The sequence below is a fragment of the Choloepus didactylus genome, chromosome 1, assembly GCF_015220235.1.
Source record: "Choloepus didactylus isolate mChoDid1 chromosome 1, mChoDid1.pri, whole genome shotgun sequence".
NCBI lineage: Eukaryota > Metazoa > Chordata > Mammalia > Pilosa > Megalonychidae > Choloepus > Choloepus didactylus.
The window spans coordinates 158,003,682-158,031,398 of record NC_051307.1 but is presented as its reverse complement, the minus strand read 5'-3'; the positions used below and the strand labels follow the sequence as shown (position 1 = coordinate 158,031,398).

At 37.9% G+C, this 27,717-nt stretch overlaps 1 protein-coding gene across 3 annotated transcripts in view; it reads left to right on the top strand.

Annotated features, from left to right (window-relative positions):
• The window catches only part of ARMC8 (armadillo repeat containing 8), a 117,965-nt gene that overhangs the window by 79,510 nt on the left and 10,738 nt on the right, over positions 1–27,717 (top strand). For all 3 annotated transcript variants that reach the window (XM_037844224.1, XM_037844234.1, XM_037844217.1), the window contains 3 exons: positions 1,530–1,679; positions 2,570–2,665; positions 25,553–25,648. In XM_037844224.1, the coding sequence (XP_037700152.1) occupies positions 1,530–1,679; positions 2,570–2,665; positions 25,553–25,648 (342 nt within the window). The remainder of the gene's footprint in view (positions 1–1,529; positions 1,680–2,569; positions 2,666–25,552; positions 25,649–27,717) is intronic.

Below are 27,717 nucleotides of genomic sequence, written 5' to 3'. Positions count from 1 at the left end.
GCTAGGTGTTTTGTATTTGTTATTTCTAATTCTTATTTTAGGTTATGTTGGTATGTATCCACCTTACAAATATGAAAATGGACACAGGGAGGTTAAAATAATTTTTCAAGGTTTCCCAGTTAATACATGATAGAAACAGATTCTGGACCTGTCGCAAAGCCCATGCTACTTTCGGATGGAAATAATCATCTTCTAAGAAAGTGCCAAATCTAATAGTTTCACAGTTATTTTCCTGCTTAACTTTGTGCCAGCTTTTAGAATTTTTCTTTCTGGAAATTCTTTCCCAGGACTCGACATTTTTACCTCACTTTCTACCTGGTCTCCTTTCAACCTCCTGAGACACTCCCCCAAGTTTCAGTTCTCAGTTTCCAATTCCCTTTACGCTACCATTTGCAGGAACTTCATCTACTTTCATGGTTTCCGCATCCCCTAGTAGAAGAGGTTATTTTAAAATACACATACCCAGATATAACTGTCTACTGTTCCCTAGGTCTATCACTTAAATGGTCTATGGGACTTCACTTGAGGACACCCTGACATGAACAACTTTAAAGTTAAAAATGAAACTTAACTCCTGAAATCCGTAGTAACTATCTTATTCTCATCAGCATCCATAATCACCAGCTGTTATGTTCTCTGTCCACAAAATTAAAACCTTTGAGTTATCTTTGGCCTGGGTCTCTTGGCACCGCCCAGTACTCTTTTTGATCTGCTATGCTGCTTTAATCATTAGGTAATTTGATCTCTCTTATGTCTTAGTTCTTTAAGTAAAATATAAGTTCCTGGAGGGCAAGAACCACATATTATAATAAGTCTCTATTTCATAAAATATTGTTTTAACCAAAATTTGATATATGAGTTGTCATTTGGAATATGAAAATGCTTTTTCTTCAGAAATGTTATAGTTTGAGATTAAGTTAGGCTTAATCTGTAAATTGTCCAGAAAAGAAAAAAGAAGAACAAAATAGCTATTGGCCATCTGAGGTTGCTGGTAGCTTGGATACCCTTCTACTTTCCTTCTACTTTATGGAGAGGTTCTATCTTGCCACATCAACACCTAGCATAGTATTTTGATCATAACATGTGTTTTAATGTGGTAATATAAACAAAATCCACTGCTTATTTTTATCCTAGTAAGAGTACTTTTAAGTCATTCTCAAAATGCATGGCACGGTATAGTTGTTAATAGTCATTTTGTTATTAAAACACACAGAAGGTAACTTGATAACCACAAAAATATTTTTGAAAGTTATAAATGGATTTTGTTTTTATTTGAGAAATCCTAACGCATGAATGCCCATGTCAGAATATATTGTCACATTCCTCAAATGGGAGTATATCAAGGAAGAGTTATCTTCCTCTTTACAGACAGAATTATAGGTGATTTATTAACAAGAATCTTTAAAACATTGTGACTTAAGAATTTTCTGTAGATTCTGTTTCTACTTTGAAAATTATCAGAATTACTAAAATATAATGTAATTAAGCAAATGTATATGTGATTCTTGCAACTTCTTTAATCCTTTTAGAACATGGCATTTCAGGCTGAACAAAAAATAAAAGCAGATATTTTACGAAGCTTGAGTACTGAACAGCTATTCCGATTATTATCAGATTCAGATTTGAATGTGCTGATGAAGACATTGGGACTTCTTAGAAATCTCCTCTCTACTCGTCCTGTAAGTAAATCACCCAGGTTAACAGATTAGCTAGCTGTGCATATGCATAGCAAAACATTGCCATGGTTCTCTGCTCCTATCCATGTATGCCCGCAAGTATGAGTACATTCATATGCTGCCCTTCCCAGAGAAGTGAGATGTTAATGTCTAGATCAGCCACCTTTATATGGGATCTGGGGGCTGTTTCACCATATGGCCACCTGACCATCTACTCCTGCACTGTATTCTTTCTCCTTCCTTGGTGCTGGACATGCTCCTGCCTTGGTTTGTTACTTTACTATTACTTGATTTGCTAACCAGGATGGCTTTTCTTGTCAGTAATTTCTGGGGCCTCTGCTTCTTGCCCTTTAGAGGAGCCTTACTGGTGGGGTCCCTCTTAACCTTGTTCTCTAATGCTCGCTGGGCAACAGTGCCAGTGACTTCAGGTACCTGGTGGTCCCTTCTTTGTTGCCTTAGTTTTTTGGTTTTGTTTTGTTTTGGTTTGTTTTCAGTCTTCTTTATGCATTTGTGCCCCAGAATAGTATTAGAAAATCTACACCGTATTTGCCATGTCTCTGACTTTTTTCTCCCCATTCATTGTTTGTATTCCCTTTTTCTTTAATATCTTTGGACCCTGAGGATCCCTAGTGGTTGCAGTTTTATATTCGGTAAAGCCAACACTGTGTTCTCTTTATCTTCAGTTCATCAGAAGTATATAATTGAAGGCAAAAGTCAGCTTCAAAACATAGTAAACATTGTCCTTTAGCATCTAGTTCTACTTGCTATGTATGGTGTTCTGCACAAAGCAATTCTGTATAGTATTGTTTAACTTTTAGAAGGCCTCTCTTCTTTCCCATGGTCTTTTTCATTGTGCCCTAGATGGTAATTATGGGTTTCCTATTGTTTTACAGCATATAGATAAAATAATGAGTACTCACGGAAAGCAAATTATGCAAGCCGTCACCCTTATTCTGGAAGGGGAGCATAACATAGAGGTCAAAGAACAGGTATGTGTTCCTTTTTGATGGGGAATATCTCTGAATGTGAGTACAAAGAAAGGTCCTAGTTAGGAGTCTCTTGAAAGATTGAAATCTGCAAAGAAGGGAAGGAAACTAGTTCCTCCATACCCCTTAAACTCTGCTGAAGAATTATTCTTCCTTCCATTCCTCTAGGAATAGAGGAAAACTTGACCAGAGTCTATAGTTACATCCTCTGTGTCACACACAGTGCATACTGCTCTTGTCTCTATAGGGGCAGCCAGCTTTGATCATCCTGGAGTGAATCCTTTTTACAGCATTCGCTTTTTCTAGCCCTCTCTACCACCATGCTTTGAACTCCAATTTGCACTGCTCCCTGATAAGATAATCCCTTATCCTGAACACATTTTTTGTTTCTTTACTCTTACACATCTGTACTTATTCCCCACACCACACCCCTACTTTCCATTGGGTTTTAATAGGGCAAGTTTGGGGTACATGTAAAAGTAGAGGCTATGTATTTATCAGGGAATAGTTTGGGAAGTACTTTTCTATGTCTTTTGGGGTCTATCACAGGATTTTTAAGTGTTAACATTTATTTTTGCCATAAAAAGGAAGGTCACCTGCAAACTTAAAATTTTAACACAGGGTCTACAGTGCTGGTAATATTCAATTGCCTAACCTAAACATTGGCAACATAGGTGTGTTAACTTTGAAATTCATTGAGCTATAATTTAAGGTTTGTGTGCTTTTCTGTATATATGGAAGAAACTGCCCAAGGCCATCAGTGGAGAGTTGGGCGTAGAGAATCTTAACTGCAGGGCCCATGCTTCTTACCCTCTGTGTTCCTTAATTAGAATAATTCAGTGGGCTTCAGAGGAGAAATCAAGGAAGTAAGAGTGGTGGGGTGTAAGAGATGTGATTACATTTGGAAGCAATAAAGATGGTAGATTTGACAAAGTAGATATTTCGAGTGAATTCTCTTAAAAAATATGTAATAAACAGCTGTTTTGATGAACAAAAGTTGAACACAGATAATCTCATGGACTTCACTGAAATTAGGTTGAATGAGATCCATGACTGGAACGGAACAAACAGGGAAGAAGGTAAAGTTTTCAAAACACGTATTCTGCTAGAGAGGATAGGAATTAATTTTGTCTGTAAAGGAAAATTCACCTAGATAGAATTTGACTGACCTGAAAGAGGAAGCAAAGCAGAGAGGTTTGGATTTGGATGAGGGCAAAAGAAAAGACCAACAACAGTAATGTGTTTTGGCAGGATATAAATGATACTCTCTCATATAGATTTCAGAGATCGTCCAGAGGTAGGCAGCTATGGGGACCCTTAAACGGGTTGTTAGCTGGAAATTTAGTTCTTCTCAAAAGTAAATTCTTTTATTTTTGATTGAGATATAATTGGCATACAATAATCTGTATATATTTAAACCATACAATTTGCTAAGTGCTGACATACTATATACCATGAAACCATCACCACAGTCAACACTGATTGGGAGCAAGACAAGGATGTCCATTTCTCCTATTCAATATCATATTAGAATTCCTATCAAATATAATAAGGCAAGAAAAAGAAATGAGGCGTATGGATTGGAAAGGAAGAAATAAAACTGTTCCCAGTTGGCATGAATGTCTCTGTAGAAAACGCTGTGGAATCATCAAAACTCCTACAACTAATAAATGAGTTCAGATGGTCACAGGATAGAAAAATCAATTGTATACCAGCACTGCACAATTGGAAGTTGAAATTTTAAATACAGTATCATTTACAGTAGCTCAGAAAGAATGAAATACTTAAGTATAAGTCTCACAAAATATGTGTGGTATCTATAAGCTGAAAACTATAAAACACTAATAATGAAATAAATCCAAGACCTAAATAAATAGAGAATGACATCATGTTAAGATGTCACTTCTCCACAAATTGGTTTTTAGAGTCAACACAATCCCAGTCAAAATCCCGGAATGATTTTTTTTTGTAAATACCAAATATAGATGTAAATTTCTAAAATGTTTATCTTTAGATATAGATTCTAAAGTATACATGGGAAGGCAAAGGAACTAGAGTAGACAAAACAATTTTGAAAAAAAAAAAAAAAGAACGAAGTTGGAAGACTCCCGCTACTTTATTTTAAAACTTATAAAACTGCAATAATCAAGACTGTGCTATTAGCAAAAGGATAGACATATATAGATCAATGGAGCAAAATAGAGGGTGCAGAAATAGATCCACGTTATTGATTATTGACAGAGATGCAAAGGCAGTTCAGTGGAGGAAGGGTGGTCTTTTCAACAAGTGGTGCTGTAACAGTTGGTAAAAGAATTAGCTTTGAACTACCTCACACCTTAGAAAAATATTAACTAAATGGATCACAGACCTAATGTTAAAAGTAAAACTATAAAACTTTTAGGAAAAAATGCAGGAGAAAATCTTTAGATCTTAAGTTAGGCAAAGAGTTCTTAGATATGACATTAAAAATATGTTCCAAAAAAGAAAAAAAATGCTAAATTGAACTTCTTAAAACTTAAGAGCTTCTACCCTGAAAGACACCATTAAGAGCATGAAATAACAAGCCATTCACTGGAAGAAAATATTTGCAAATCCGATGTCTGACAGAAGGTTTGTGTTAAAAATATATAAAGAACTCTCAAAACTCAACAATAAGAAAACAAATAAAAAACTGAGCAAAAGATATAAACAGACATTTCATTAAAGAAAATATTTGGATGGTAAATAAGCATATAAAAATTGCACAACATCATTAATCAATAGGGAAATATAATTAAAATCACAATAAAATACCACTCCACATCTCTTAACATGTCTAAAATTAAAAAAAAAAATTCTGATACTATAAGTGCTGGCAAGAATGCAGTACAACTATTGGGAATGTAAAATGATTCAGCAACTTTGGAATGCAGTTTGACATTTTCTTATAAAGTTACACATACAGTCACCATACAGCTCAGCAGTGTTACCCCTAAATATTTACTCACATAAAATGGAAACCTGTGTTCATGCAAAAACCTGTATGTGAATGTTTATAACAGCTTTATTTGTAATCAGTAAACACTGGAAACAAACCAAATGTCTCTCAAATGGGGACTGAATAAACAAACTATAGTACATCCAGATAATGGAATACCAATCAGCAATAAAAAGGGTCAAAACTATTGGTGCAGCCCATTAATGTGTGTGAATCTCTAATTCAGTATGCTACATGAAAGAAGCTAGACTCGAAAGGCAGCATACTCTATGATTCTGTTTATATGACACTCGGGAAAAGACAAAATGATAAAGACACAATAGATCAGAGGTATCTAGGGCTTGAGGGTGGGGGAAGGATTTGACTATAAAGGGATAGCACCAGAAAATTTTGGGTGGTGTATGCCGCTTTGAGACTGTTGTGTACCCAAGGAAAGGCTGTTCTTTTTGACCCACTCTGGTGGGTGCAGACCTATTATGGCTGGGATCTTTTGATTAGGTTGTTTCCATGGAGATGTGACCCACCAAATTGTGGATGAGACCTTTTGATTAGATTATTTCCATGGAGGTGCTACCTCGCCCATTCAGGGTGGGTCTTGATGAGTTTCCTGGAGTCCTTAAGAGAGCTTAGGGTCTGACGCAGACCCAAACGCTTGGAGATGCAGACAGAAAGACATTTGGAGATTATAAGCTAAGAGATGAAGCCCAGAGTTTGCCCCAGAGAAGCTAAGAGAGGATCCCCAGAAGCTTAGAGAGAAACGCCCTGGGAGAACAAGCAAGGATATACAGGAGCTGAGAAAGGGAAGTGAAGAGAGACAGAAGCCCAGAAACATTTTGGAGAAAGCCATTTTGAAACCAGAACCCGGGAGCAAAGGACCAGCAGATGCCAGACATGTGCCTTCCCAGCTGACAGATGTTTTGGATTTCATTGGCCTTTCTTGAGAGAAGCCAATCCATTTCTGGTATTTTGCATAACAGCAACTTTAGCAAACAGGAACAGGGTGTGTGTGTGTGTGTGTGTGTGTGCTGGAACTCCTCTGCTGATTGTGATGGTGGTTGTAGAACTCTGTATATTTGTCAAATAGAACTGTACAAAAGAGTGAATTTTGTTTTTTATTTTACTCTTTATTTTATGTAATTATGTTGCCAATTTCTAAAAACAAAAAAAGTCTACTGGGATTTGGGGGGATTGCATTGACTTTATAGATCAATTTGGGAAGAAGTGATATCTTAACAATATTGAGTCTTCCAACCCATAATACAATATATTTTTCCAATTAAGTCTTCTTTAAGGAATGTTTTGTAGTTTTCAGTGTACAATACTTGCCCTTCTTTTGTCAAATTTACCCGAGTATTCCATATGTTTTGATGCTATTATAGATGGTATTTTAAAAATTTTAATTTCCAGTTAATTGCTAGTATACAGAAATACAATTAATTTTTGTATATTGACCTTGTGCCCTGCAATCTTGCTAAATTCACTTTTAAGGTTCTTTTGTGGATTACTTAGAATTTTTTTTACTGATGATCATGTTGTTTGTGAATGCAGTTTTACTTCTTACTTTCCAATCTGTATGCCATTGTATTATTTTTCTTATCTTACTGCGCTGTCTAGAACTTGCTGTACAATAAATAGAAGTGGTAAGGGTGGAATATTTGCTTTGTTCCTGATATTGGGGGGAAAGCATTTGGTCTTTCACCATTAAGTATGCTGTAAGCTATGGATGCCCTTTGTTAGTTTAAACAAATTCTCTTCTATTCCTTGTTTGTTGAGAGTTTTTCTCATGAATGGATGTTGGATTTTTTTTTCAATCATTTGCTTTTTCTGCATTTATTGAAATGACCTTTTTTGTGTTTCTGCTAATATGGTGAATTACACTGATTTTCAGATGTTAGTCTAATATTTATGTACTTGAAATAAACCCCACTTGGTCATCATGTATTATCCTTTACTTATGTTGTTGGTTTCAGTTTATTAAAATTTGGTAAAGAGTGTTCACATCTGTGTTCATGAGGGATATTTTGCCTGGCTTTGGTATTGGGGTAATTCTGGCCTTAGGAAGTAAAGTGGAGGTGATCCCTCTTAAGTTTTCTGCAAGAATTTGTGAAGAGTTGATTTTGTTTATGCTGGAATATACCAGTGAAGTAATCTGGTCCTGGAGTTTCTTTTGTGGAAAGGTGTGTTAACTACAAATTCAATCTTTTTCATAGAAATAGGACTATTGACATTTATTTCTTCTTGAGTGAGCTTTGGTATTATGTCTTTAAAAAAAATTTGTTCATTTCATCTAAATTTCAAGTTTATTGACATAAAATTGTTCATAATATTCTCTTGTCTTTTTTTAAGATTTTAAAAAATAACATTTTCAAACTTTTAATTGTGCAGTATAGAAAACTGAAATCTTACTGTTTTAAAGTCTGTAGTATTCTTCTTGATATCCTTTCTCTTGTTCTTTATATTAATAATTTCTCTTTTTTTCCCCTTGATGTGTCTAGCTAGAAGTTTATCAGTTTTTCTGATTTTCTTAAAAGAAGCAGGTTTTGGCTTCATTTATTTTTCTGTATTATTTTTCTATTCTCTGTTTCAGGGGTTGGCAAACTTCTTGTATCTAGGGTGAGATACAAGTTTTGTGGGCTATACATTTCCATTCTAACTATTCATATCTGCTGTTTCAACCTGAAAACAGTTATAGGTAATATGTAAACAAATGGGCATGGCTATCCTCCAGTAAAACTTTATTTACAAAAACAGCAGGAGGTTGGATTTGACCCATAACCATAGTATCCCAATTTCTGCTCTATTTCATTGATTTCTACTCTTATTTTTGCTTTGTCTTCACTTTGGGTATGCTTTTTTTTTTTCCCCCGCAGTTTCTCAAGGTGTTAGCTGAGGTCATTGATCTGAGACTTGTCTTCTTTTCTAATAAAAACTGTTCAGTGCTATAAATATCTCTATGCAGTGCTTTAGCTGTATGCCTCAGATCTTTTGTTGTTTTGTTTTTTTTGGGGGGGGGGAGTAATAAAATTCAGTTTTATTGAGATATATTCACATACCATACAGTCATCCATGATGTGTAATCAACTGTTCATTGTACCATCATATAGTTACTTATTCATCACCTCATTCTGTTTTTTAACATTTTCCTTACACTGGAAAGAATAAGAATAAGAAAAAAAAAAAAAGTGAAAAAGAGCACCCAAATCATCCCCCCATCCCACCCTATTTTTCATTTAGTTTTTGTCCCCATTTTTCTACTCATCCATCCATACATTGGATAAAGGGAGTGTGATCCACAAGGCTTTCACAATCACACTGTCACCCATTGTAAGCTACATTGTTATACAATCGTCTTCAAGAGTCAAGGCTGCTGGGTTGAAGTTTGATAGTTTCAGGTAGTTACTTCCAGCTATTCCATTATATTAAATCCTAAAAAGGGTTGTTTATGTAGTGCATAAGAATGTCCACCAGAGTGACCGTTCAACTCCATTTGAACTCTCTCAGCCAGTGAAACTTTATTTCATTTCATTTTGCATTCCCCTTTTGGTCAAGAAGATGTTCTCAATCCCATGGTGCCAGGTCCAGATTCATCCCCAGGAGTCATATCCTGCGTTGCCAGGGAGTTATACACCCCTGGGAGTCAGGTCCCATGTAGCGGGGGAGGGCAGTGAGTTCACCTGCCAAGTTGGGTTAGCTAGAGAAGGAAGGCCACATCTGAGCAACAGAGAGGTACTCATGGGGAGACTCTTAGGCACAATTATAAGCAGGTTTAGCCTCTCTTTTGCAGTAAAAAGCTTCATAAGGGTAAACCCCAAGATAGAGGGCTCAGGATACTAAACTGTCAGTCGTCAATGTTTGTGAGAACATCAGCAACAATCCAGGTGAGAAAGTCCAACACTTCCCCCAGCTCCTTAGAGGGGGCCCTGGGGCCTTGTATGCCTCAGATTTTGAGATGTATTTTCATATGAGAATTTTCCAGAGAGCTTTCTGTAATTGATTTCTAATTTAATCTCATTGTGGTCAGAGAATATACTTTGTATGATTTGAATCCTTTGAAAGTTATTAGTACTTGTTATATGACCCAGAAAATGGTCTGCCATGGTAAATGTTCCATGTCCACTTTAAAAGAATGTGTATTCTTCGCTGTTGAAGGGAGAGTTCCATTAATACCAATTAGGTCAACTTGGCTGATGTGTTCAAGTCTTCTATATCCTTACTGATTTTCTGTCTACTAGTCTTTTTACTTTACTGAGAAATGGGTGCTGAATTTTCCAACTATAATTGTCCATTTCTCTTTTCTGTTCTGCAAGGTTTTCCTCATATATTTTGCAGCTGTTAAGTATATAAATGTATTATGTGCTCCAGGAAAGATTAGGTTCTTTAATGCAGTCTTATAGGGGCAGGCTTATGGGTGAGGTCTTTTGATTAGATTATTTCCATGGAGTTGTGACCATGCCCATTCAGAGTGAGTCTTAGTTAGATCACTGGAGTTCTTCAGAGAGCTGAGAGCCCACACAGACCTAGATGCTTAAGAGACGCTGGCAGATGCCGACAGAAGGTTGGTGATGCTAAGCTAAAAGATGAAGCCCAGAGTTTGCCTCGGAGAAGCTAAGATGTCAGGACCCCCAGGTACTTAGAAAGAAACACCCTGGAGAACAACAAGCAAGGATATACAGAGGCTGAGAGAGAGAAGCTAAGAGAGACAAAAGCCCAGAGACATTTTGGAGAAAGCCGTTTTGAAACCAGAACCCGAGAGCAAAGGATCAGCAGATCCCAGCACTTCTGTAATTCTGTAAGTGCCTTCCCAGCTGACAGAGGTGTTCCAGATGCCATCAGCCCTTCTTCAGTGAAGGTATCCTCCTATTGATGCCTTAGTTTGGACACTTTTATGATCTTAGAACTGTAAATTTGTAACCTAATAAATTTCCTTTATAAAAGCCAATCCATTTCTGGTATTTTGCATAATGCAGCTTTAGCAAACCAGAACAATGTCCAAATCAAGGCAATCTTTCCTCCGCAAAGTATGGCATTCTGGGACTGGCTGCCAGTGATACTTGGTCCTTAGCTCCTCTGTGACATGGCAGTGTATATGGTAGCTTTTCCTGACCTCTCTGTTCTCTTCCAGGTTCCACTGAATTTCATTCCACTTATAAAGGATTCCAATAATAGGATAAGGCCCATCTTGATTGAGGTGGGCCACACCTTAACTGAAGTAACCTCATCAAAAAGTCCTACTTACAATGGTTTCACACCTATTAAATTTAAGAACATGTTTTCCTAAGGTACATACAGCTTCAAACCACCACACCCATTAATAATCTTCACTTTGAAATCTATTTTGTCAGTTACTAACACAGCCACTGAAACATTCTTTAGATCGTTGTTAGCATGGTATATCTTTTTCCATCCTTTTGCTTTTAATTTATTTGTGTCTTTATATGTAAAGTAAGTTTCTTATAGGCACCATATAATTGGGTATGGCTTTCTAAATGCAATCTGATAATCTTTTCCTTTTAAGAGGTGTTGAAACCATTTATATTTAATGTGATTGTTAGTTGGACTTAAATGTTCCATCTTACTATTTTTTTCCATATATTCTGACCATTCTATGTTCTTTTTTCCCCTTTCCTGTCTTCTCTTGAATTGTGTAAGAGGTTTTTTTTTTTAAAGGAATGAGTTTCATGTATATATATCTACATATGTACCATTTCTAATGCTTTGTATTCATTTTGTAGAGTCACATTTCTATCTGGTATCATTTTCTTTCTGTCTGTAGGACTTCCTTTAATATTTCTTGCAGTGCAGATCTGCTAGTCATGAATTCTTTCATCTTTGAGATGTCTGAAAAAGTCTTTATTTCACCTTTGTTTTTAAAAGATATTTTCGCTTGGTATAGAACTCTAGGTTGATATATATTTTTTGCTCAGTACTTTAAAGATGTTGCACCATTTTCTTCTGGCTTGAGTTCTTTCCAACAAGGTGTCTGCTGTCATTCGTATCTTTGTTCTTCACTATGTAATGTCTTGTGTTCCCTCTGGCTTTTTTTTTATTAAAGATTTTTTTCTTCATCACTGGTTTTAATCAATTTAATTATGATGTGTCTTGGCATCGTTTTCTTTGTATTTCTTGTCCTTGGGTTTGTTGACTTTTCTGATCTGTGAATTTATAATATTCATCAAATTTGGATGTATTTCAGCTTTGATTCATCTCCTCAGTACTTCTCATATCTAATTCTTTGACATGGCTTGGGTCTACCTTGGTTTTAATAGAGCACAGAAAACAGATCATACAACTTTACACTGGAAGAGGCCTTAACGAAACCAAGCAATGTAGGATTTGCCTAAGGTCCAAAGCATTTGTGAAGAAAGCCAGAATTAGAGCACGTTATGCCTCAATCTGAGTCCAGGGCTCCCTCTTCTTAACGAAATACACTTCTTCTAATTTCATTCTAATTTCAAAGTTTTAGAGATCTTTGTCAGAGCACAAGTAATTAAAAAAGAGAAATTAATCCATATCTTTAAATCTCAGTTTATAACCACTATAATTCCAGGAGTTAGCAGTTCTCTTTGAATGTTTGTGCCACACCATTTTCCTTGTCTTTCTCCCCTTGATTTGTCTACTTATTTACATGTAGATACCTTGAACGATAGGAGAGCTGGTTCTTTTATCATCATTACTTGAATCTTAAAGTCCACGTAATCTTCCTGTCTTCTCAGTTGGTCACAGTACATGCCGCTACTTCATGGCAGGTATGAGGAGAAATACCTTGATCTGAGATTTTCGAAATAAACTCAATAAAGAACACCTGTGAACAATTGCTCTCTTAAATGGGGAGTAAGAGCAAGGAAAAGGAGGGAATGGGTGTACAAAATTGAGCCAAATATTTGATACAAAGAGGTATGTTACTTTTCTTCCTTGTCAGACCCACCAATAGTGCCAAGATGCCCCCATCTGCGAGTAATGCCTTTCTTCACATTCTGGAGAACTAATGATCTATATTACCTAGTTACTCCTTCTGGTTAAGGCCTCTGCCCCTTCTGTTTCTGAAGGCAGTGAAGGTGAATTATTGACCTGTCTTGCTGACCTAGTCTGTTCTGAGGAATGTTTGCTAAAAATCCCCCATGCTCTGTGTTAGTAAATGAGAGTAGTTCTTCCCTAGGTGCTTCTGAAGGTGTTTGCCACTTCCTTCCTTTTCCCAAGAATACCTAGGTTATGAAGCCTTTTAAATTCTCATCCACAGTTGGGGTCACTTTCATTATTCCCTGTCAGTCTGCTCTAGCCAACACGCAGGATCCAAGTCTTCCTGGTGAGTAATGGGGGAGAAATTTAGAAAAAGAGAGAAAGTACCTGTGATTCTTCCATGTGCTGCTTTCTTCTTCCTCCCAATCAGACAGTACTTCTATTCCCATTGCTCGGCTTCACCCTCTGCTTTTTATTTTTATTTTTTACATTTTTTTATTGTGAAATATAAGATATATAGAGAAAAGTGATAGCTTTCAAAGTACAATTAACAAGTAGTGAAGGGAGAGAGAAGATGGCAGCATAGAGAGGAGTGGAAGTTAGTTAGTCCCCCCAGAGCAAGTATAAACAACCAGGAACAACTAGTAAAAGATCTGGAATAACTACTGGGAGACAACCATGACTGTCCACACATCGTGCAACAGTCTTGGTTGGGAGAAATACCCAAGTTCACAGCATAAAATCTGTAAGTAAAAACTACAGACCCAAGCCAAGAGCCCCTCCCTTGTTGTAGCCTGAACTGCAAAGCCTCACTGTGATAGAGAGTAGCCTCTCTGAACAAGCAAATATACCTCAGCCCACTTCCAACTGGGGTTTTAATGTTAACTGCTCAATACAAACTACAAATCCCCAACAAGCAGACAGAGGCTTTTGGTGACGACTGACCTTGGAGAGAAAGGGGATGTATCTGTCTTGGGACAGGGAGCCCAAAGGATCAGGTGCTATCTCTGGCCGATGGGTCAATCTGGGGGCCATAGACTAACCCTGAAAGGGGGATTTCTGTCCCTTTCTCTCTCTCTCTCAATCTGGGTGGCTCAGTGGAGAAAGCCTCAACCATTTTCAGCTTGCCGTGCTCTACAGTAGAGAAAGCCTCAGCCATTTTAAACTCACAGCACTCTGACTCAGAAAAGGGTAGAGATAGCAAAGTCAGAGAAACAAAGAATCTATTTATATGCAAATGACCTCTCTAGGAGGCATACTTTCCCTAAGAGGAAGAAGGCAGTGCCAAGCTCTACTACCTGTGTTCCTTTCAGAACCAGACCCCAGAGCCTGGGGGAAAACAGCCATGGGCCACACCTCCTTACACCATTCTGGAGTGACAGGCTGGCTGGCGCCACCTGCTGGGCAGAAAAGCACAGGGTGTCTCAATCCTCTTAAGACACATCATCAGGGAAACTAGATATTGAATGTTTCTTCCTTCTGAGACCTGAGCCTGTTCTGGTCTGGGAAAACCTGATTGGAGTAACCAAGGAAACCAGATGCCTAGACATCAGAAAACTACAAACTGTGCTAAGAAAAACGAAGTTATGGCCCAAGGAAACAAACTTACACTTCAACTGAGATACAGGAATTTAAACAACTAATGCTAAATCAATTCAAAAAGTTTAGGGAAGATACGGCAAAAGAGATAAAGGCTATAAAGAAAACACTGGGCATACATGAGGCAGAAATTGAAAGTTGGAAAAAACAACTGGCAGAATCTGTGGAAATGAAAGGCACAACACAAGAGACGAAAGACACAATGGAAACATACAACAGCAGATCTCAAGAGGCAGAAGAAAACACACAGGTACTGGAGAACAAGACACCTGAAAGCCTACACACAAAAGAACAGATAGAGAAAAGAATGGAAAAATATGAGCATCGTCTCCGGGAACTTAAGGACAAAATGAAATGTAAGAATGTATGTGTCACGGGTGTCCCAGAAGGAGAAGAGAAGGGAAAGGGGGCAGAAGCAATAATAGAGGAAATAATCAATGAGAATTTCCCATCTCTTACGAAAGACATAAAATTACAGATCCAAGAAGCACAGCATACCTCAAACAGAATAGATCTGAATAGGCCAACTCAAAGACACTTAATAATCAGATTATCAAATGTCAAAGACAGAGAGAATCCTGAAAGCAGCAAGAGAAAAACGATCCATCACATACAAAGGAAGCTTAATACAACTACATGCAGATTTCTCGGCAGAAACCATGGAGGCAAAAAGGAAGTGGTGTGATATATTTAAGATACTGAAAGAGAAAAACTGCCAACCAAGAATCCTATATCTGGCAAAACTGTTCTTCAGATATGAGGGAGAGTTTAAAATATTCTCTGACAGACAGTGACAGAGTTTGTGAACAAGATAAGTGCTCTACAGGAAATACTAAAGGGAGCACTAAGACAGATAGGAAAAGACAAGAGTGAGAGGTTTGGAACACAATTTTGGGTGATGGTAGCACAGCAATGTAAGTACACTGAACAAAGATAACCGTGAATATGGTTGAAAGAGGAAGGTTAGGAGCATGTGAGACACTAGATGAAAAGAGGAAAGATAAAGATTGGGACTGTATAACTCAGTGAAAACTAGATTGTTCAACAACTGTGATAAAATTTACAAATACGTTTTTTCATGAGGGAAAACAAATGAATGTCAGCCTTGCAAGCTGTTAAAAATAGGGAGGTATTGGAGGAATAATACAATCAATGTAAACTAGAGAATATAATTAACAGAAACACTGTATTATGCTTCCTTTAATGTAACAAGGGCAATATACCAAGGTAAATGCATATAAGAGAGGGGCATAAGGAGGGGTATGGGACTCTTGGCATTAGTAAGGTTGTCTGACTCTTTACTCTACTTCAGTTGAAGGTTATCTTTCTGTTTGCTGCTTCCTAGCTATCAAGTTTTTTTTTTCTCTCTCTCTTTTTTCTTTTTCTTTTGCCTCTCTACCTTCTCTGACTCTTCCTCCTGCTTTGTGGAAGAAATGGAGATAGGACATCCTTATACAGATAGTGGTGAGGGTGGTGAACACATAAATGACTATACAGGGAACCATCGATTGTCTACTTAGGATGGAATATATGGGGTGTGAACAAAACCATCTTAAAAAAAAAATGGGTTGATGAAGAAACCTTGAGGGCAATATACTGAGAAATAAGGCAGACACATAAGGACAAATATTGCTGGGTCTCACTGATAGGAACTAATTATAATATGTAAACTCATAGACATGAAACATAAGATACCAGCACATTAAAAGGGGCTAAAGAATGGGGAGCAATTGCTTATTATGAGCAGAATGTTCAACTAGGTTGAGCTTAAATGTTTGGAAATGAGCAGAGGTGACGGTAGCACTTTGTGAGAATAACTAACAGTGCTGAACGTGGTGGTAAGGGGAAGTTCAGAGTCATGTATGTCATCAGAAGGAAAGTTGGAGGTTAAAAGATGGAAATGTATAGAACAATGAACCTTGTGGTGCCAATGTCTGTGATTAACCGTACAAACATTAGAAATCTCTTTCATGGACCAGAACAAATGTATGACACTATAACTAGAAGATAATAATAGAGGGGCATATAGGAAAAATATGTATACCTATTACAATCTACATACTGCAATTAGTAGTATTTCAGTGTTCTTTCATAAACAGTAACAAATGTACTATACCAATAGTATGAGTCAACAATGGAGGGGGGGTGGTTAGGGGTATGGGAAGACTGGAGTCTCCTTTTTTTTTTTTTTTTTTTTCCTTTATTTCTTTTCTGGAGTAATGAAAATGTTCTAAAAATTGGAAAAAAAAATTTTAATGTGATGATGGATGCACAGCTGTATGATGATACCAGGGGCAATTGATTGTGCACTTTGGATTTTGGATAATTATATGGTATGTGACCAATCACAGTTTTTAAAAATGAGATAAGAAATAAAATTTTAAAAAAAAAGTAGAGAGCAAATTTCAAAGAATGTTATGGGTTACAGTTCCACCATGTGAATTATTTCCTTCTAGCTATTCTAGTACCCTAGAAACTAAAAATAAAAAATAAAAAAAATTAGATATAAATTCAGTATTCTTAATCCTTTAGGTGCTATCTTGTCTGTTGCTACCTCTCTATCTTGTTTGTTCACTTTCTCAATCTTCAGGGTTATATGGGCAGTGACCACCCTAACTTGTTCATGTTGAAAAGGGGTGTCAGCATTGTGGGGAAGGGGGATACATCTGGTTGATGTTCTTGAAGCGGCTTTGCCTCTGGGTTTTGGGACTTATCTGGCATAGGAACACTCTGGGGTATTTAAATTTTTGAAAAATAGACTTAGTGAGTGAAACTTTCGTAGTCTCAGATAGGGATCTAGGTATTCTTTAGTATTTTGGGGACTACTGTTGATTAGGGCTTGGCATACTGTGGCCATTTGGAATACTAGCTGGAGCCTGCATAAGAGTAACCTCGAGGATAGCTTCTTGACTGTATTTGTAATCTCTTAGTCACTGAAACTTTATTTTGTTACCTTTCTTTCCCCCCTTTTGGTCAAGAAGTCATTCTTAATCCCTTGATGCCTGGGCCAGGCTCATTCCTGGGAGTCGTTTCCCATGTAGCCAGGGAAACCCACTCCTCTGGGAGTCATGTCCCACGTAGGGGGGAGGGTAATGAATTTATTTGCAGAGTTGGGCTTAAAGAGAGAAAGGCCACATCTGAGCAACTAAAGAGGTTCTCTGGAGGTGACTCTTAGCCGTAATTATAGATAGGCTTAGCATCCCGTTTACAGCCATAGTTTCACAAGAGCAATTTTCAAGATCAAGAGCCTGACTTTTTAAGTAGGGGATTCCTCATTTCACAGAGCATATATTCTGTCCAAGATAAACAATCAGTGTCTCACATTATCTATACTTAGTTGTGCAATCATCATCACTCTGAATTTTAAACACTTCTCAAACCCAAAACATCCCAAAGCTCTTATCACCCCCTAATTATTTATCCCTAGTATTAGTGTGGAATTGACAAGGTATTCCTATTAAATATAGTCTATAATGTTCAATAGGTAGTTTTTCCATATTCTACTCTGTTGTTAACTCTTTATACCAGTGTCTTACCTTAGAAGTAAATCATGCAGGCACTTATTTAATTTGTAGTGCTAATCTATGAGATACATCTCTTTAAATAACCTCTTTCAATCATGTTCACCTTCAATGCAGCATTGATACTTGTAATCCCATTAACAAATTATCATCACCCCTGTCTATTCCCATACCTTTAAGTTCAGCCTCATTAACATGTCTGAATATATTGGGTAATCATTCCCCCTTCTCTAGCTTCCATCTATCTCTAGGTCCCCTCCATTTTACATTTTAAGACCCTGATAATTACATTCTTCAGGGAGTTAATATTAGTGATAACATACAATATCTCTCCTTTTGTGTCTGACTTAATGTCAGTCAGCATTATGTCTTCAAGATTCATCCATGTTGTCATATGTTTCTGGACCTCATTCATTCTTACAGCAACATAGTATTCCATCATATGTATATATCACATTTTATTTGTCGACTTGTCTGTTGAAGGTCACTTGGATTGTTTCCATCTCTTGGTAATTGTGAACAATGCTGCTGTGAATATCAGTATGCAAGTCTGTTTGTGTCGCTGCTTTCAGATCTTCTGTGTATATACCGAGAAGTAGAATTGCTGGATTGTAGGGTAACTCAGTATCTAGTTTTCTGAGGAACTGTGAAACTGTCTTCCACAGCAGCTGTACCATTATACCTTCACACCAGCAGTAAATAAGAGTTCCAGTTTTTCCACATCCTCTCTAGCATTTGTAGTTTCCTGTTGAACGGGAGCCATTCTTATTGATGTGAGATGTTATCTCATTGTGGTTTTGATTTGCATTTCCCTAATGACTAGGGAAGATGAATATTTTTTCATGTGTTGTTTAGCCATTTGTATTTCCTCTTCAAAAAAAAATGTCTTTTCATATCTTTTACCCATTTTATAATTGGGCTGTTTGTACTATTGTCGTTGAGTTGTTGGATTTCTTTAAATATGCTGGATATCAGTCTCTTATCAGAGAAATGGTTTTCAAATATTTTCTCCCATTGAGTTAGCTGCCTCTTCACCTTTTTGACAAAGTCCTTTGAGGCATGGAAGCTTTTGATTTTGAGGAGTTCCTATTTATCTATTCATTCTTCCTTGTACTTTGGGTATAAGGTCTAAGAAGCTACCTCCTAATACTAGGTCTTAAAGATGTTTCCCTGTGTTATCTTCTAGGAGTTTTATGGTCCTGTCTCTTATATTGAGGTCTTTGATCTACTTTCGTTCATTTTTGTATAGGCTGTGAGGTAGAACAGAGGTCCTCTTTCATTCTTTTGGATATGGATATCCAGTTCTTCCAGCCCCATTTGTTGAAGAGACTATTCTGTTCTGATTTAGTGGATTTGGGGGCCTTGTCAAGAATCAGTCAGCCATAGATCTGGGGAGTTTATTTCTGAAATCTTGATTTGATTCCATTGATCAATGTGTCTATCTTTGTGCCAGTACCATGCTGCTTTGACTACTGTGGCTTTATAGTAGTCTTCAAAGTCAGGAAGTATAAGTCCTCCCACTTCGTTCTTCTTTTTTAGGATGCTTTTGGGAATTCAAGGCCCCTTTCCCTTCCAAACAGATTTGATAACTAGCTTTTCCAAGTCTGCAAAGTAGGTTGTTGGAATCTTGACTGGAATTGCATTGACTCTGTAGATCAGTTTGGGTAGAATTGAATAACAACGTTTAGCCTTCCTTTCAATGAACACGGAATAGCTTTCCACGTATTAGGGTCCTCTTTGATTTCTTTTAGTAGAGTTTTGTAATTTTCTGTGTAGAAGTCTTTTGCAACTTTGGTTAAGTTTATTCCTAGATACTTGATTTTTTTAGTTGCTATTCTGAATGGAATTTTTTTCTTGATTGCTCCTTCAGTTAGGTCATTACTAGTGTATAGGAACATTACTGATTTTGCGCAATAGTGTTGTATTCCGCTACTTTGCTGAAATTTTGTTTATTAGCTCAAGTAGCCTTGTCAGCGGTTTCTCAAGATGTTCCAAATATAGGATCATATCATCTGCAAATAATGACAGTTTTACTTCTTCCTTTCCCATTTGGATGCCTTTTATTTCTTTGTCTTGCTGGATTGCTCTGGCTAGAACTTCTAGCACCGTGTTGAATAATAGTGATGACAGTGGGCATCCTTGTCTCATTCCCGATCTTAGGGGGAAGGCTCTCAGTCTCTTACCGTTGAGTACTATGCTGGCTGTGGGTTTTTCATGTATGCCCTTTATCATATTGAGGAAGTTTCCTCCAATTCCTAACTTTTGAAGTGATTTAATCAAAAAAGGATGCTGAATTTTGTCGAATGCTTTTTCAGCATCTGTTGAGATGATTATTTGACTTTTTTCCCTGTCGATATGTTAATGTGTGGTATTAAATTGATTTTCTTATGCTGAAGCACCCTTGAATGCCTGGAATGAACCCCATTTGGTTGTGGTGTATGATTCTTTTAACGTGTTTTTGGATTCGATTTGCAAATATATTGTTGAAAATTTTTACATCTATATTCAGTAGGGAGATTAGCCTCTAGTTTTCCTTTCTTGTAGTAACTTTATCAGGTTTTGGTATTGGAGTAATGTTAGCTTCATAAACTGAGTTAAGTAGTGTTCTGGTTTATTAGAGCTGCCGTTATGCAAAATAACAGAAATGGATGGACTTTTATAAAGGGGATTTTTTAGGTTACAAATTTACAGTTCTAAGGCCATGAAAATGTCCAAATTAAGGCATCAAGAAGAAGATACTTCACTGAAGAATGGCCAGTGGCATCCGGGACACCTCTGTCAGCTGGGAAGGCAAGTGGCTGGCATCTGCTCTTCCTTTGCTCCCAGGTTGTGTTTCAAAATGGCATTCTCCAAAATGTCTCTGGGTCTCTCTTAGCTTCTCTGGGGCAAACTGAGCTTCATCTCTTAGTTTAGCATCTCCAGCCATCGCTGAGTGTTATCAAGCATCTGGTTCTGTGTCAGCTCTTAGCTTCTTTCCAATATGTCCCTCTTAGTTGCTCTGAGCATCTTCTGTCTGCGAGCTTTCTTATAGGACTCCAGTAAACAACGAAGACCCACCCTGAATGGGTGGAGCCAAATCTCCATGGAAACATTCAATCAAAATGTTCCACCCTAATCAAAGACTAATAAATCTGCCCCCACAAGATTGCATTAAAGAACATGGCTTTTGGGAGGACCTAATATATCCACACTGCATACATAGTGTTCCTTTTTCTTCATTTTTTTGAAAGAGTTTGAGCAGGAATGGTGTCGTTCTTTTTGGAAAGTCTGGTAAAATTCCCGTGTGAAGCCATTTGGCCCTGGGCTTTTATTTGTAGGAAGCTTTTTGATGACTGATTTGATCTCTTAACATGTGATTGGTTTGTTGAGGTCTTCTGTTTTTTCTTGGCTCAGTCTAGGCTGTTCATGTGTTTCCAGGAAATTATCCATTTCCTCTTAATTGACTAGTTTGTTGGCATACAGTTGTTCATGGTATCCCCTTTTGATTTTTTTTTTTAATTTGTTTTGAATCCATAGTAATGTCCCCCCTCTCATTTCTGATTTTGTTTGTTGGGTCTTTTCTTTTTTGGACTTTTGTCAGTCTAGCTAAGGGTTTGTCAATCTTGTTGATGTTTTCAAAGAACCAGCTTTTGGTTTTATTTATTCTCTCTATTGTTATTTTGTTTGTTTGTTTGTTTTTGTTCCCCGTACCATTTATTGCTGCTTTAATCCTTGTTATTTCTTTTCTTCTACTTGCTTAAGGTTAGTTTGCTGACCATTCTCTAGATTCTTCAGTTGTTTAGTTAGATTTTTTATTTTAGCTCTTACTCCTTTTTTAATGTATGCATTTAGAGCTATAAATTTCTCCCTCAGCACCTCCTTTGCTGCATCCCATTGGTTTTGATATGTTTTCTTGTTTTCATTTGTCTCTAGATGTTTAACTATTTCTCTTGCAATTTCTTCTTTGACCCACTGATTGTTTAGGAGTGTGTTGTTTAACCACCATATATTTGTGAATGTTCTGGTTCTTTGGTGATTATTGATTTCTAGCTATATTCCATTATGGTCAGAGAATGTGCTTTGAATAATTTCAATCTTTTAAAATTTATTGACGCTTGTTTTGTGCCCCAACATATGATTTATCCTGGAGAGCATTCCATGAGTGCTAGAGAGGAATGCATATCCTGGTAATTTGGGATATGATGTTTTATATATGTCTGTTAAGTCTAATTCATTTATCACATTGTTTATGTTCTCAATTTCCTTATTGGTCCTCTGTCTGGTTCTATCTATAGAAAAGAGTGCTGTATTGAAGTCTCCCGCGATTATTGTAGAAATGTTAGTTGCTCCCTTCAGGTTTGCCAATGTTTGTCTAATGTACTTTGGAGCTCCTTGTTTGGTTGCATAAACATTTGTGGTTATTATTTCTTCTTGGTGAGTTGTCCCTTTTATTCATATATAGTGTCCTTTGTCTCTTTTGACATCCTTGCATTTAAAGTCTATTTTTTCTGATGTTAGTATTGCTAACCCTGCTTTCTTTTGGCAGCAGCTTGTGTGGAATATTTTTTTCCTTCCTTTCACTTTCAGTCTCTTTGTGTCACTGGATCTAAGATGAGTGTCTTATAAACAGCATATTGATGGATCATACTTTTTAATCCATTCTGCCAATCTGTATCTTTTAGTTAGAGAGTTTAATCCTTTCACATTCAAAGTTATTACTGTGAAGGCAGTTCTTGAACCAACCATCTTATCCTTTGGTTTTCATTTGTCAGATATATTTTTTCTCCCTCTCTTTTTTACCCTTTAAGTTACCCTTACTAATGCTTTTTAATTCTGTGCCCTGCTCCAGACTGTTCTCTCTGTTCTTTTTTTCTCAGCTGGTAGAACTCCCTTTAGTATTTTTTGAAGGTCTGGTCTCTTCTTAACAAATTCTCTGAGCATTCATTTGTCTGTGAAAATTTAAAACCCTCCCTCAATTTTGAAGGAGAGCTTTGCTGGATAAAGAATATTGACTGGCAATTTTTGTCTTTCAGAATCTTAAATATTTATCTCAGATGACTGCATTCTCGCCTCCATGATGCCCACTGAGTAGTCAACACTTAGTCTTATGTGGTTTCTCTTGTATATAGTGAAACATTTCTCTCTTGGCTGCTTTCAGGATTTTCTCCTTCTCTTCAGCATGTAACAAACTGATTAGTATGTGTCTCAGAGTGGGTCTGTTTTGGATTTATTCTCTTTGGAGTTCACTGGGCTTTGATTTGCATATTTATGTCATTTAGTAGGGTTGGGAAGTTTTTCCCAACTGTGTCTTCAAATACTCTTCCTAGCCCTTTATTCTTCTTCTTCTGGGACACCAATGATTCTTATATTTGTATATTATATTAAATGATTCTTATCCTTTGTTTCCCTGGGATCCATTTCAAATTTCTTTTATTTTTTCCACCATTTGTTCTTTTATGTGTTCATATTCAGTTGTCCTCTAGTTCACTTATTCTTTCCTTTGCTTCTTCAAATCTGCTGTTGTGTGTCTCTACTATATTTTTAATTTAACAATATCTTTTATTTCCTAACATCTGCTATTTTTTAGTTTACTCTTTCAAATTCTTCATGGTCTTCCAGAGTCTTCTTGATGTCCTTTATGTCTTTAGCCAACTCGTTGATGTTGTTTTGGAGGTTTATGTGTACTTTGATTAATTGCTCCAAGTTCTGTGTCTCCCCTGCTTTTTAATTTGATCATTTGGCTTGTCCATATCTTCTTGGGTTTTAATGTACTTTGTGATTTTCTGGTGACTTCTGGGCATTTGCTTATCTTGCTAAGGTTATTTTTGGAAATGCCAGATTATTTGAACATTTATGTATTTTTTTGGAAGAGCCACAGCTTGCTGGAGTGCACTTTCCTTTGTCTTCCCAGCAGATGGTGCTGTTTTTGTTTGTTTGTTGTTGTTTTGTTTTTGTTTTTGTTTTTAGCCATCTTTGCCCTGAAGCTGGCTTTCCACCTACTTCACCTTTGTGCTGGGACAAACCAGGTGTGATCCAGTCAGCACACCAGTTCTCCATGTACACTGGGGACTGCCAGTCCTGGGAGTGCAGGTTGACCCCTGTGCAGTTTGGTAGGGAGTCTGCTTAAGGGCACCATGGGTGTATGATTCCTAGGCCTTTGAGTGGCTCACTCTTGGGTTGTGGGGTGTGTGTCTCACCCTCCAGCTCAAACCCACCATGTGCCCATTAGCATTCCGGGTGTGGAAGGGGCTCCTTGTGCTTCTGTGTGATGCCCTCACCTAACCCTGCCTCTCACCTGTGCACACCGCGGGCTTCCGTGGAGTGAGCTTAAGTGTGGTCAACACAGATCCACTGTTTCACAGGTTCCCTCATGGGAATTCCCAGCTGTGGGGCTGAAGGGGATTATCTCTCCAGTTAATTGCTGAGATGGGTGTGTGGGAGTGGAGAGCTGCTCCCTCACCTGCTCAGCAGCTATCTCACCACTGCCAGCACCTGGTGGTTGTCCCAACTGAATAAACTCACCCCATCGTTTGAGACACAGTTTCTCTGCTTTTTCATCCAAGTTCCTACCACATGTTGTAGAGATCCCTCTCTGGCCACTCAAACCCTGAAATTGCTGTCCTGGGCTTTTTCTGCCTTTTCTCTAGTTTCTTTCACAGAAGAGAAGTTTGCTCTCCCTCACCTATTCCGCCATCTTCCTGGAAGTCTCTCACCCTCTGCTTTTTTATTTTGTCTTAATAAAGCCTAATAGATAGGCTAGTTGTTGAGAATGGAATCACCACTACTGATGTTTATTATCTTGCTATCTTGCTTTTAGAACATAGTGTTATTTTAAAAGCTAGAAAACAATTTCCCCAATTAGCTATAGCTTGCAACATGAATTCTTGCAAAGAAAAAGGTTAGAGTTGGGGAAAATTCTTTGAATCTAGTATCCATCTCCACCTCTCATCCCTTTCTTTGAGTGATGACAGGTTCAAAGTCATGGAGTGTGCCTTATTCCTCTCTAACCCTGATGCCCTGAAGAGCGCCTATACTTGTAGGTGCTCAGTAAATGTTTGTTGAATGGCTAAGGCTGGCACTGGCTCAGTTTTCCTGCTACAGTCCTTTCACCTTTACCTTAATCCTGCCTCCTACTGGTCCAGCTATAAGAATGTAACAGTTTACAAGAACAGCCTATTCCTGAGAAGAAACTCCAGTCACCAAGTAGTGATTGCCCTCTAAGATGGACTGTCCTGCCAGCTGACACATTCAACTCTCTCTAAACTCCACATTAGGCTCCTTTGTACATTTTGGTTCCCTTTCTGTTCCTTTAAGACTAGAGAGGTCCTAATTGCTCATGCCTGATGTAGCTAGTAGACAAGGGACAGGCCTTCCTCTAGAGGGTTATGAGCTTGGAAGCCAGAAACAGTTGAAGGCCTTGGGGGAGAGAGGGGAGTTACAGCACCTATGAAGTTGACTCCAAAGGGAACACATCTTTGGAAAAGTTTTGTGGGTTAGTAATCAGAGCTTCTCTTTGAAATGAAATTTTTAAGGAAAAAATAAATTATGGTTTCCCTTTTGTTTATGTGATACTATGACTTAAAAGGTATGACTGCCTTTGCCCAGTTTATTTTTATGCCCAGAAAGAAACCACCAAAATGTTTGAGTTCTCTTTTGCCTAAGGTAGACTTTCCTTGGGTGTGGTTACTGGTGATGGCAATGACATCGGAAGGGAGAAATTAGGATGTTGAGAGTGGAAATTGTAGGAATCTTTGCACCTTCAGGTGAGAAATTGCCCAAGCTCCTGAGAGAACTTGAGCACATTGAGTCTGGGGACTTCAGAGCCCTCCTGACCACTGGCCCTTTGTTCTTTTCCAGACACTGTGCATCCTGACCAACATAGCAGATGGGACAACAGCAAAAGAGCTTATTATGACCAATGATGACATATTGCAGAAAATCAAGTATTATATGGTAGGCCCTTGTTCCCTTTCATTGCTCTACACTGACTGCAGAATTAAAAGACAGAGACTGTAGCACTGTTAATGCAAAACAAATTGTGCAGAGATTTGAGAGAAAAAAAAAAAGGAATAGACTATTCTATGACAGATATTCTTACATCCTGAAGGGGAAAAAAGCAAAAACACCTAATCCTTGAAGTTTAAGCCATTTGGCAATATTATCACCCACTATACCACCCCCTACCCACGTCATCTGCTGATTGCTTCCCTCTTATTCAGTGAAAATTTGGGCTCTTGGCATTTTTTCAGTGTCACCCAATCCCCATATTCCTCCTCAAGGCTTAAATTCCATGTGGGTGAACCCTCTAGCCCTCTGGCACATCAGTTCCTTGACATGTTCACTTCCAAACACAATCTGCCATCTACTTCCAAACATTCCAGCCACCTACTGCCAAGGCCATTACTTGGACCTTGTCATTCCCAGAAACTACCTGATTGCTAAAATCATGATTTCAAACCTTCCTTCTTTTTTTCATCCTGTTGATGTCTCCTAGCAAAACCCTAACCACAAGTGAACCCAAACCTCCTCCAGCCCCCAACACAATCTCTCTTCTCTTAGCCTACCACTTCAGAACTAAGGCCAAGAGAAAGGCATGGAATCAGGCTGACTGGTTTCATGCCATGTTTACATTTATATTACTCAAATGGGCACTCAGCACTAGTATTCTGTGATTCTCTAATAAGCTGGTGCCCCTATTCTTCACAAGTATAGGTTCTTATATTCTCCTAGTGAGACCTTCACACCTCACTTCTTCCCTCCCCTATTGCTCTTAGTGTTGGCCTCACCTTGTGCTTTATTAAGAGAAATGAAGCTAAAATCCTTCAGTGGCTTCTTGTTTCACCTTGAATAAAGCCTGTACCCCTTATGATGACCTGTAAAGTCCTGTTTGACCTGATCCATCTATATCCCCAATTTATCTCATTCCTCTCTTCCCTTTGTCCACTGTACTGGCCTCTTCCATTTCTTTGCAAAGACCACACTCTTTCCTGCCTCAGTACCTTCACATATGCTGGCTACTCTGCTTAGAACACTTTTTTCCCAATTCTTGCATGGTGTGCTTTCTCACCCTTCAGTCTCATTTGAACTAACACTTCCTCACTGGGTTCATCACTATCCACCTTCTGTATAGGTTATTCTTTGTTACCGCATTGTGTTCCCTTCAGAGCATTTAGCTCAATTGTAGTGATATATATTTGTTTTTGTGCCTTTTGAATGTCTCCTCTAGCAGTGTGTAAGGTTCATGAGGGCAAAGACTGTGTCAGTTTTTTGCACAATTGTATATCCAACTCCTGTACAGTGCCTGGTCCTTGTACATGTTTGGTAAATATTTGTTGAGTGAAAACCTTAACTGCTTAAATCAGGTATTCCCTCATTGTCCCAATAGCAGAGCCACATGATATATCTAATCTTCTAAAAGTTTCTCCTAACTTCCCATACCCATCAAGATACAACTAATTTCTCTGTTGCAGTTCAAAGCCAAAATTCTTAAAAGAATCTTCTGCACATCCTGTCTCCTTCCTCACTGCTAAATTCACTGTTTAACTGTCATCTGCCTTCCATCCCCATCAGTCAACTTGAAGCATTCAGGTTAAGGTCACCAATGAACTCTATCCAAAGGGTAGTTTTATCTCCTCATCTTCCTCCTCTCATAGCCATCTTCAACACAATTGACTACATCTTTATCCTTGAAACATTCTTTTCTCTTGGTGTCCATGATACCATACCTCCCTGGTTAACCCAGACCCTCTTCTGTTTTCTCCTACATGCTCTCCTGAGATTGGTATTCACAACCATGGTTGCACATTGGAATCTCCTGTTGTCTTGTCCCCCTCCCTTCCAAGATTCTGATTTAATTTTTCTGGGGTGTGTCCTGGACATAAGGCTTTTTAAAAGTTACCCAGGTAGCTCTTATAGAGCGCCAGGGTGGAGAACCACTGGTTTAGAGAAGTATCATCCATACCCATGGCTTTTAATGTCATCTCTATGCTGTGATGACTTCCAAACATACAACTCCAGCCTCA